Here is a 12875-nt window from a genome sequence, read left to right on the forward strand (position 1 = left end):
AGTGTGCATAGGAAATATCCCAAACAAAAAATATTGCTTTCATTATATGCATGTATGTATAATATTTTTACAGAACAAAAAATTATGTTAAAAGTGTCATTTTATTTTCAAGGTCATATACATTGCAAGCTACAACATTGTATACATTATAAAAACTTAAATTATGTGTAAATGAAAATTTAATTTGATAATTAGTATAAATTAAGCCTTTTGAAAACTTCCTAATCTGGGGAAAGAGAAAGAAATCACAGCTTAATGCTAAGAGAGTCTCCAATTTCTGAATCAAACAGCTACAGTTAAGAAATATAATTAAAAAAAATGTACTGTGAAAAAAAACTGTTAATGTGTAACCAAATAATCCCCCTTTTGTAAAGGCCAATGCATCTCTGGTGTTTTGCATTCCAACAGCATTAGCAAACTAGAACAGATTTTGGTACCAAAAAAGTGGGGTGCTGGTGCTGCTGTGGTTGCTAATACCAAACATCTTGGAACAGCTTTTTAAATGGATAAGGGGATGGTTCTGGAAGAATTGTGAGAAGCTTGATAGAAAAGGCCTAAACTGCTTTGAAGAGACTGTGGAAATATGGACACTAAACATACTTCTGATGAGGACTTGAGCAGAAATGACGAATGTGTTGTTGCAAACTGGGAGAAAAGTGATCCTTGTTTTAAAGTGGCAGAGAATTTGGCAAAATTGAATCCTGGTGTCAGATGGAAGACAGAATTTGAAAGTGACGGGCTGGAATTCTTGGCTGATGAGATTTTGAAATGAAAAGTTGTGGATATAGCTTGGCTTCTCCCTCCAGTTTATAGTAAAATGCAAGAGGAAAAAGATAAGCTGAGAACTGAACACTTGGTTTCAAAGAAACCAGAAATTGATGGCCTGAAAAACTCTGGGCTTCCAGGTGGTGGAATCCCAGAAGCTACAGCCACATGTGAGGATTTAAGCAAACATGGAACCCAGCCACCATTTCAGTACAAGCCAAGATTGACGATGTTATCCAGAAAGGATTTGTGGAAAGTTCTATTGTCTGTGATGGCTTTGACTCCTGTGGGTTTCATGCAAGCCAATAGAATTTTTGTGAGATCTTTACAGATGGAGCTGCTGCTGCTCTGGACTGGAGACAGACAAGGAACATATTGAAGGGAAAACTTCTTCAAAGATAGAGCCATGGAGGTTGAGGTCTGTAGCCAGGTTTTCTCAGACTGGGAGAGTGAAGTAGCCCAAAACCATGGAAAGGGTGAGTTTGCCCTGGAGGTTGAGAGAAGGCCTTCCATGTCAATTTTCAGGAAAGGGGTTGCCACCTCAGGCATCAAAGAGTGTGGAACACATTCCCAGAGGATTGGGAGAGCCTGGCTGCCACTCCAATGTTCTGAAGGAGCTAAGCATGTGCCCCAGAGATGGAAGAGTATCTGTGTGCTGCTCCAATGCCTCAGGAAGTTGGGGCCAAGATGGTGGTCTCCCCAATGTGTGGATATTTTGGAGCACACACCACAGCATTTGGAGAAGAAAGGGCTGCCACAATGGAACTTAGAAAGTGTTAGACTCCCACTCTCTCAAACCCCAAGGATGCAACATCATTCTGTTCATGACTCTCAGGCTTTTAAATCTAATGGACTTTGCCTTGCAGATTTTAGGAACTGTTTTTATCCATTAAACCCTGTTTTCCTTACTGTTTCTCTTTATGGCAATGGGAATGTTTATCCTATGACTGTCCTTCTTTTGTATATAGGAAGCAGATAACTTGTTCTAAGTTTCACAGGTACAGAGAATGAGAGGAATTTTGCTTTAGGACAGACCATGCTTGTAACTGATTTAATGGTATCTTGTACTTAACTATTTTTACTGAAATGATTTACATTTTTGTGATATTGTGATGGGATGAATGCATTTTGTATATGGAAAGATCATGTCATTTTGGGGTCCAGGGGTTGGAATATGTTGGTTTGAATGTATTATGTCCCCCAAAACACCATTACCTTTGATGTAATCTTGTGTGGGCAGATGTATCAGTGTTGATTCAATTGTAATTCTTTGAATATTTCCATGTAGGTGTGCTCCACCCAACTGTGGGTGATATCTCTGATTAGATAATTTCCATGGAGGTGTTACCCCACCCATTCAGGGTGGGTCTAAATTAAATCACTGAAACCATAATAAATGACCTGACAAACAGAAGGAACCCAGTGCAGCTGTGAGTGACATTTTGAAGAGCACCTGAGAGTGACATTTTTGAGAGAAGCTGAAGCCTAGAGAGGAACATCCTGGGAGAAAGCCATTTTGAAACCAGAACTTGGAGCAGATGCCAGTCATGTGCCTTCCCAGCTAACAGAGGCTTTTGGCCATCATTGACCATTCTCCAGCTAAGGTACCCTTTGTTGATGGACACTTTATGGTCATAAGACTGTAACTGTGTAGCCAAATAAACCCCAATTTATAAAGGTCAATCCATCTCTGGTGTTTTGCATTCCAGCAGCATGAGCAAACTAAAACATAGTACTTTGAACAATTAATCAAAGATCTAATTACAGAAAACAAGATCATGGCACAGGATATTAAGACATGAAGAAGACTCCAGAAGGGCATGAAGAAGAATTTGCAAGAATAAATAAAAAGTAGAGATCTTATGGAAATAAACTCTCAATAAAATTAAAAAGCTTCTGGATATTCATGGCACCATATTAGAGGAAGCTGAACAGCAAATCAGCAGGTACCAAGAGGACAGAACAGAAAGTGAAAGAACAGAAGAAAGACTGGGGAGAAGATAAAAACATTGGAATGAATCTCAGGGGTATGATGACAACAAAAAAGGCATGAATATAAGAATCATTGGAGTTCCAAAAGGGGAAGAGAAAGGTAAAAGTCTAGGAGGAGTATTCAAAAAAAATTTAGGGAAAACTTCCCAAACCTTCTAAACAACATAAATAAACAAATCATAGATGCCCAAAAACCCAAACAGAATAAATCCAAATAAACCCACTCCAAGACATTATGATCAGATTGTCAAATGCTGAAGAAGAGCAAGTTCTGAAAGCAGCAAGAGAGAAGCAATTCACCACTTACAAGGAAAATAGCATAAGACTAAGCAGTGACTTCTCACTGGCCATCATGGAGGCAAGAAGGCAGTGGCATGACATATTTAAAATTCTGAAAGAGAAAAATTGCTAAAGCAAAGCCATCATTCAAGTTTGAGGGAGAGCTTAAATTTTCACAGGCAAATAAATTCTGAGAGAATTAGCTAATAAGAGACCTGCAGTACTTGAAATACTAAAGGGAACCCTACTGACAGAGAAAAAAAGGAAAGAGAGAGAGAGGTATGAAGAAAGGTTCAGAACTAAAGTTATGTAGTAAGCATACATTAAAGGACATTAAGAGAGAGAGGGGAAAATATATCTGACAACCATAAACAAAAGAATAGGGTGGCTGATTCATGGAATGCCTTCACAGTAATAGCATTGAATGTAAATGGATCAAACTCCCCAATTAAAAGATATAAATTACAGAATGGATTAAAAATATGAACCATCAATATGATGCATACAAGTGGCTCATCTTAGACAAAGGAACACAAAGAAATTGAAAGTTAAAGGATGGAAAAATATTTCATGCAAGCTACAGCCTAGAAAGCAGGAGGAGCATTAATCTCAGATAAAATAGGCTTTAAATGCAAGGATGTTATGAGAGACAAAGAAGACCATTAAATATATAAAAGGGACAATTCATCAAGAAGAAATAACAATCACAAATGTTTATGCACCCAATAAAGGTGCCCCGAAATATGTGAGAAAAACATTGGCAAAATGAAAGGAAGCAACAGATGTTTCCACAATAATTGTGGGAGACTTCAACACATCACTCTCTCCTATAGATAGATCAACCAGACAGAAGACCAATAAGGAAACTGAAAACCTAAACAATCTGATAAGTGAATTGGATTTAACAGACATATATAGAACATTACATCCCAAATCACCAGGATACACATTCTCCTCTAGTGCTTACAGAACTTTCTCCAGAATAGATCATATGCTGGGACACAAAACAAGCCTCAATAAATTTAAAAAGTTTGAAATTATTCAAAGCACATTCTCTGATAAAAATGGAATACAATTAGAAGTTAATAATGATCAGACACTTAGAAAATACACAAATATATGGAGATTGAACACACTCCTAAACAATCAGTGGGTTAAAGAAGAAATATTGAGAGAAATTGCTAAATATATAGAAATGAAAGAAAATGAAAACACAACATATCAAAACCTAGCGGATGCAGCAAAATGGCAGAGAGGGGGAAATTTATAGCCTAAATACATACATCAAAAAGGACAAAACACCTAAAATTGAAGAACTAATGGAGCACCTGAAGAAGCAAGAAAATGAACAACAAACTAATCCTAAACCAAGTAGAAGAAAAGAAATAACAAGGATTAAAGAAGAAATAAATGACATAGAAAACAAAAATAAATTAGAGAAAATAAATGACATCAAAACTTGATTCTTTGAGAGCAACAAGATTGAGAAGCCCCTAGCTACACTGACAAATTAAAAAGAGAGAAAACCCAAATAAACAAAATAATGAATGAGAGAGGTAACATTACAGCAGATCCCAAAGAAATTTTAAAAAATTTATAAAAGGATACTATGAACAACTCTATGCCAACAAACTAGATAATGTAGAAGAAATAGACAATTTCCTGGAAACACATGCACAACTCAGACTGACCAGAGAAGAAATAGAAGACCTCAACCACATATTCACAAGCAAAGATATCCAATCAGTCATCAAAAAGCTGCCCACAAATAAATACCCAAGTCCAGATGGCTTCACAGGGGAATTCTACCAAAGTTTCCACAAAGAACTGACAGCATTCTTACTAAAACACTTTGAAAACTTTGCAGAAAATGGAACACTACCTAACACATTTTTTGAAGCTAAAATGACTCTAATGCCAAAACCAAGTAAAGATGCTACAAGAAAGGAAAACAACAGGCAATCTCCCTAATGAATATAGATGCAAAAATTCTCAAAAAAAAAATACATGCAAAGTAAATCTAAAGACATTAAAAATCATACACCATGACCAAGTAGGGGATCATCCCAGGCATGCAAGGATAGTTCAACATAAGGAAATCAATGTATTGCAACATATTAACAAATCAAAAGGAAGAAATGAAATGATCTCAATTGATGCTGAAAAAGCATTTGACAAAATACAGCATCTTTTCTTGATAAAAACACTTCAAAAGGTAGGAATTGAAGGAAACTTGCTCAAATTAGTAAAAGGTATTTAGGAAAAAATCACAGCCAGCATAGTACTCAATGGAAAGAAACTGAAGTCTTCACTTTAAGATCATGAATGAGACAAGGATGCTTGCTGTCACCACTGTTATTCAACACTGTGTTAGAAGTGCCAGCCAGAGCAATCTGGCAAGACAAAGGAATAAAAGGCATCCAAATTGGAAAGGAAGAATTTAAACTGTCATTATTTGCAGATGATATGATCTTATATTTGGAAAACACCAAGAAATTGATGACAGAGCTACCAGACAAATAAACAAATTTAGCAAATTTAGCAAGATAGGAGACTAATGCAATTAACTCAGTAATGTTCCTATACACTAGAAATCATTGATCTGAAGAGACACTCAAGAAAAAGATTCCAGTTTCAATAGCAACCAAAGAAATCAATTACCTAAGAATAAACTTAAACGAAGATGTAAAAGACTTATACAAAGACTACATAACTTTATTAAAGAAAGAGAAAGGGACTTAAAAAGATGGAAAAATATTCCATGTTCATAGATAGGAAGGGTAAACGTCATTAAATGACAATTCTACCCAAACTCATCTACAGATACAATGCAATTCCTATCAAAATTTCAACAACCTATTTCACAGACTTGGAAAAACTAATTATCAATTTTCTTGGAAAGCGAAGATACTTTGAGTTGCTAAAAACATTCTTAAAAAGAAAAACAAAGCAGAAGGACTTCCACTCTCTGACTTTGAAGCTTATTATAAAGCCACAGTAGTCAAAACAGCATGGTACTGGCATGAAGATAGACATATTGATCAATCAAATTGAATTCAGAATTCAGAGATAGACCCCCAGACTTATGGTTGGCTGGCATTTGACAAGGCCCCAATAGCTACTGAGCTGGGCATAACAGTCTTTTCAACAAATGGGGCTGGATGACTTGGATATCCATATCCAAAAGAATGACAGAGGACCCCTACCTCACACCCTACATGGAACTTAACTCAAAGAAGGTTAAAGACCTCAATATAAGAGATGATAACATAAAACTTGTAGAAAATATTGTAGGGAAACATCTTCAAGACATAGTATTAAGAGGTCAGTTCCTAGACCTTATACCCAAAGCACAAGCAACAACAAAAAAATAGATAAATGGGATCTCCTCAAACTTAGAAGTTTCTGTACCTCATAGGAATTTGTCAAAAAGGTGAAGAGGCGGCCAATTCAATGGGAAAAATATTTGGAAGCCATTAATCTGATGAAAAACTGATATCTTGCATATATAAAGAGATCCTACAACTCAACGACAATAGAACAGACAGCCCAATATTAAAATGGGCAAAAGATATGAAAAGGTTCACTGAAGAGGAAATGCAAATGTCCAAAAAACACAAGAAGAAATGTTAAGCCTCACTAGTTATCAGGGAGATGCAAATTAAGACCACAATCTGATACCATCTCACACCAATTAGAATGGCTGCCATTAAACAAACAGGTATCTACCAATGCTGGAGAGGATATGGAGTAATTGGCACTCTTATTGTTGGTGGGACTGTATAATGGTTCAGCCACTCTGCAAGACAGTCTGGCATTTGCTTAGTAAACTAGATATAAAGGTACACTTCAATTCATGAATCGCACTTTTTGGTATATACCTGGAAGTTATGAAAGCAGTGAAATGAACACATATCTGTATGCCAGTGCTCATAGCAGCATTATTCACAATTGCCAAGAGATGGAAACAACCCAAATGTCCTTCAGTAGATAAGTGGATAAACAATATGTGGTATATATGCATGATGGAATCATATGCAGCAGTAAGAAATATCAATGTAATGAAACATATGACAACATGGATGAAACATGAAGACATAATGTTGAGAGAAATAAGCCAGGCAGAAAAAGAGTAATATTATATTACCACTACTGTGAACACAGGAAAATGTCAAATAAATGGTTTAGAATGTTGAATGTAGTTGACCTATCAATAGATGGCAAATATTGAAGGGGGTATGATAATCTAATAACATACGAGTAATCATGGGTAAATTGAATGTTCTGGGAATGCTCAGGAATGATTAAAGTTTGTTAATTTCTGATGGATGTTGTAGGAACAAGTTCACAGAAATGTAGTTAATTTAGGTTATCCATTTTTTCTTGTTCCTTTGCTGGGTTGTAGTCTGTATATTTTCTTGGGGTAGAGTAGGAACATCTTGGAAGTAATGTAGTTATTTTAGGGTATTTGTTTTTTTCTTATTTCTTTCTTTTGGTTTTGTTTGAAAATTTTTTATTTTATTTTTTTAATTTTTTGATAAAGTTAATTTTTAAAAAATGGAAAAATTAGGCAGAGCCCCCCTGAGGAGCTGGGGGGAAATGCAGAGATGTTGGGTTTCCTCACCTGGATGGTTTCTGATGTCCTCACAAACCTTGAGGACTGGCAGTTTGAAGTGCTGAACCCTCTATCATGGGACTTGTCCTTTAGAAGCTTGTTACTGCAAAGGAGGAGCGAGTCTAGGTCTGCTCATAATTGTGCCTGAGTGTTCCCCTGAATCCTCTTTGTTGCTCAGATGTTGCCCTCTCTCCCTAGCTAAGCCAACTTGGCAGATGAAATCACTGCACTCCTCCCCATACATGGGATCTGTCACCCAGGGGTGTAAATCTCCCTGGAAATGCAAAATATGACTCCAGGGTAGGAATCTGGACCCAGCATCATGGGATGGAGAACATCTTCTTGACCAAAAGGGGGATGTGAAAGGAAATGAAGTAAAGTTTCAGTGGCTGAGAGATTCCAAATTGAGTGAGAGGTCACTCTGGTGGGCACTCTCATGTACAATACAGATAACTCTTTTTAGGTTTTAATGAATTGGAATAACTAGAATTAAATACCTGAAACTATCAAACTAGAACTCAGTAGCCTTGAAGCTTGAAGATGATTGTATAACAATGTAGCTCACAAGGAGTGACAATATGATTGGAAAAGCCTTGTGGTTCACACTCCCCTTTATTCAGCATGTGGATGGATGAGTATAAAAATGGGGGCAAAAAACTGAAGGAAAAATAGGGCAAGAAGGGGGAAATTTGGGTGTTCTTTTTGTACTCTTATTTTTTCATTTTTATTTTCACTTTTTCTGGTACAAGAAAAATGTTCAAAAACTAGTTTGGGGTGATTAATGAACAAATATATGATGGTAATGTGAACAATTTGTTGTGTATTTTGGATGATTGTAGGCTGTTTGAATAAATGTTAATAAAAATCTTATAAGAAAAAAATAGAGAGGCAATTAGGCAATTGCCCAAGATGGCAGTTTGAGATGCCGTAGCATTCTTTCCCCCAATAGAATCTTTGAAAAACTGTCAAGATTCTCATCTTCCTCAAAACTCCAGAATATAGTAACATTGACTCAGTAACCGAGCAAACTCTGAATCAAGAAAACACAATCTGAACATGGTAAAAAGTGCTCCTAGTATGCTGGCTGACCCTATCACTTCCCAGGATAGATATGGAGTCAGTCTGTGCTTTCAGTCTGGATTTCTGGCACATACAAGAGGGAATAGATTAAACCCTATGTCCAATCTGGATTGTTTGTATTTCTATGACTGTTAAGTGGCAGTTTGAAAGACTGAACCAGGACATTCATCTCTGGCTTGCCATCCAGATAGTGCACTGGAAACAGAAGCAGTTTCCAGAATGCTTAATCAGCATAAGCAACAAAAAAATCAAACTGGCTTGGGGCTAAGGGTTACTGAATTTTGAGAACAGGAGGGAAGGAAAATATATTTATTGGGTAGGGGATGCACATTCAGAACCCTGAAATGGAGAGAATTCCTAAGGTCAGGAGCATAAGACCAAGATAAGAATCACTCTCAGAAAAGTCAGGAGAGGACCCTGTGTTTTTGTCTTAGGCTGAATTTCTTGATGTGAGGGCTAAATTCTGAAGGAGAACACCAAGCATCACAAGTGTAACTTGCAATGGCAGTAAAATATGTTCTTTACTTTAATTTCTTTGTTTTTGTTATATCATAGCATTCAAGGAAATCTGTGTCATAAGATCTCAGGAACTAAACTCCACAACTAATGCACTAAAATATTCAAGTGTACAGTACATGACAATAAAAAGAGACAGGAAACAATAGCCATTCCAAATGAAGAAAATGCATCAGAAACAATCCATGAAGAAAACTAGGCTTTGGACATACCAAAGACTTTTTGGTTGTTGCTATTTTTTATTCAGTTTTATTGAGATATATTAAAATACAATACAATCATCAAAAGTGTTCAATCAATTGTTCACAGTACCATCAAATACTTATGCATTCATCACCCCAGTCTATTTTTGAACGTATTCCTTCTACCAGAAGAAATGAAAACAAGAATAAAAAGCAAAAGTAAAGAATACCCAAAAACACCCTTTACACCTTATTTTAAATTTAGTTTTTTGTCCCCATTATACTACTCATCCAACCATACACTGGATAAATGGAGTGTGATATATAAGGCTTTCACAAGCACACTATCACCTCTTGTAGGCTACATTGCTATACAATCATCAAGAATCAAGGCTACTTTGTTGCAGTTTGATACCTTCATGTATTTACTACTAGCTATTACAATGCATTGAAACAAAAAAGGGATATCTATATAGTGCATAAGATTGTCTACCAGAGTGCCCTCTCAACTCTATTTTGAATCTCTCAGCCACTGAAATGTTATTTCATTGCATTTTGCCTTCCCCATTTTGTTCAAGAAGTTCTTAATCCCATAATGTCAGGTCCAGATTCATCACCTGGAGTCACATCCTGCATTGCCAGGGAAATTTACACCCCTGGAAGTTAGATCCCACATAGAGGGGATGGCAGTGGGTTCACCTGCTGAGTTGACTTAACTAGAGAGAGAGAGAGAGTGAGAGAGAGTGAGAGAGAGTACCACGTCTGAGCAGCAAAGAGGTATTCAGGGGGTGACTTTAAGAAGACTGTTACTGCAAAGGAGAAGCTAGGCCTGCTTATAATTGTGCCTAAAAGTCTCCCCTGAATCCTTCTTTGTTTCTCAGATCCTCTCTCTTTAAGCCACCCTGGAAGGTGATCTCACTATTTTGGGGATTTTTTTGTTTGTTTTTTGCTTTTTTGCTGCTGATCTCCTCTCCACCAGTCTGACTGCTCCCAGATTGTCCAGTGTCTGGTCTCAGTTTATCTATGGTTGGAGTTTTTGTTCAGCAGTCTGAGTTTGTTAATCAGTGCTGCAACTGCTGTGCTCCCTCCTGGTTCCCAGCACTGATGGCCCCTCCTCACAAAACCAGCAGCAAAACCATCTGTTGTGCCTGGCAAGGAGGGGTATGGGCCCCTAGCCATGAAAACTTACAGATTTTGCTGATCTCAGCAGCTCCACTCATTCATGAGTATTGTATGAACCAGGTCTGAAATCAATTTCCTTTGCAATATCCAGTCCACATAGTTCCTGGCTATCTACCAAACTGCCCCACAGGAGTAATTAAAACTCCATCTCACCACTCTGCCATCTTACCCCACCCTCCATGATACCAAAGACCTTTAAGAAATGATCTGAAATATGCTCAAACAGCTAAAGGAAAACACAGAGGAAAAATCTAAAGGATATCAGGAAAATGATATATAAACTAAATGAGAATAATTAGAAAGATGTAGAAATTATCAAAAGTAAACAGAGCTGAAGTCCACAATAATTGAAATTAAAATTCTCTACAGTGGTTTAGTAGCCAATTGGAAGTGGCCACGAAAATAATCCATGAGCAACAAAAAAATTGACATTATTATGGCCGAGGAACAGAAAGAATGAAGAATGGAGAGAAGTGAAGAAAGCCTAAGAAGCCTCTGGAATACTATCAGGTACAAAAACATATGCATTATAGGAATCCCAGAAGAAGAGAAAATTGGTCAAATGGCAGAAAACATCCCAAATTCAATGAGAAATATTAAATACAATTTTAAGAATCCAACAAACACCAAAAAGTATAAATTCTAAGAGATCCATGCCCAGACACATTATAATCAAACTGTTATATGTCAAAGAAAAAGAATATTTAGATGGCTCACTGGGGGGGGGGGCGGGGCAAGATGGCAGACTGGTGAGCTGTATGTTTTAGTTACTCCTCCAGGAAAGTAGGTAGAAAGCCAGGAACTGCGTGGACTGGACACCACAGAGCAATCTGACTTTGGGCATACTGCATACAACACTCATGAAAACGTCGAACTACTGAGATCAGCGAAATCTGTAAGTTTTTCCGGCCAGGGGATCCGTGCCCCTCCCTGCCAGGCTCAGTCCCGTGGGAGGAGGGGCTGTCAGCTCCGGGAAGGAGAAGGGAGAACTGCAGTGGCAGCCCCTATGGGAAACTCATTCTACTGATCCAAACTCCAACCATAGATAGACTCAGACCAGACACCAGAGAATCTGAGAGCAGCCAGCCCAGCAGAGAGGAGACAGGCATAGAGAAAAAAAACAACACGAAAAACTCCAAAATAAAAGTGGAGGATTTTTGGAGTTCTGGTGAACATAGAAAGGGGAAGGGCAGAGCTCAGGCCCGAGCTCAGGCCCTGAGGCGCATCTGCAAATCCCGAAGAAAAGCTGATCTCTCTGCCCTGTGGACCTTTCCTTAATGGCCCTCGTTGCTTTGTCAATTAGCATTTCAATAACCCATTAGATCTCTGAGGAGGGCCCTTTTTTTTTTCTTTTTTTTTTAAATCCTTTTTTCTTTTTCTAAAACAATTACTCTAAGAAGCCCAATACAGAAAGCTTCAAAGACTTGAAATTTGGGCAGGTCAAGTCAAGAGCAGAACTAAGAGAGCTCTGAGACAAAACGCAATAATCCAGTGGCTAAGAAAATTCACTAAACACCACAACTTCCCAAGAAAAGGGGGGTGTCCGCTCACAGCCATCATCCTGGTGGACAGGAAACACTCCTGCCCATCGCCAGCCCCATAGCCCAGAACTGCCCCAGACAACCCAGTGTGACGGAAGTGCTTCAAATAACAGGCACACACCACAAAACTGGGCGTGGACATTAGCGTTCCCTGCAACATCAGCTGATTGTCCCAGAGTTGGGAAGGTAGAGCAGTGTAAATTAACAAAGCCCCATTCAGCCATCACTTCAGCAGACTGGGAGCCTCCCTACACAGCCCAGCAGCCCAGAACTGCCCTGGGGGGATGGCACTCACCTGTGACATAGCACAGTCATCCCTCAACAGAGGACCCGGGGTGCACGGCCTGGAAGAGGGGACCACTTGCAAGTCTCAGGAGCCATACGCCAATACCAAGGACTTGTGGGTCAGTGGCAGAGACAAACTGTGGCAGGACTGAACTGAAGGATTAGACTATTGCAGCAGCTTTAAAACTCTAGGATCACCAGGGAGATTTGATTGTTAGAGCCACCCCCCCTCCCTGACTGCCCAGAAACACACCCCATATACAGGGCAGGCAACACCAACTACACACGCAAGCTTGGTACACCAATTGGACCCCACAAGACTTACTCCCCTACTCACCAAAAAGGCTAAGCAGGGGAGAACTGGCTTGTGGAGAACAGGTGGCTCGTGGACGCCACCTGCTGGTTAGTTAGAGAAAGTGTACTCCACGAAGCTGTAGA

General features: G+C 38.5%; 1 protein-coding gene across 1 annotated transcript in view; it reads left to right on the forward strand.

The window, feature by feature from the left end:
- Positions 1-12875, forward strand: part of LOC119505132 (eukaryotic translation initiation factor 1A, X-chromosomal-like) — a 122665-nt gene that overhangs the window by 1135 nt on the left and 108655 nt on the right. The window contains exon 2 of the mRNA XM_037797797.1: positions 4673-4689. Coding sequence (XP_037653725.1) covers positions 4673-4689 — 17 coding nt within the window. The remainder of the gene's footprint in view (positions 1-4672; positions 4690-12875) is intronic.

Source organism: Choloepus didactylus, chromosome 10, assembly GCF_015220235.1.
Source record: "Choloepus didactylus isolate mChoDid1 chromosome 10, mChoDid1.pri, whole genome shotgun sequence".
NCBI lineage: Eukaryota > Metazoa > Chordata > Mammalia > Pilosa > Megalonychidae > Choloepus > Choloepus didactylus.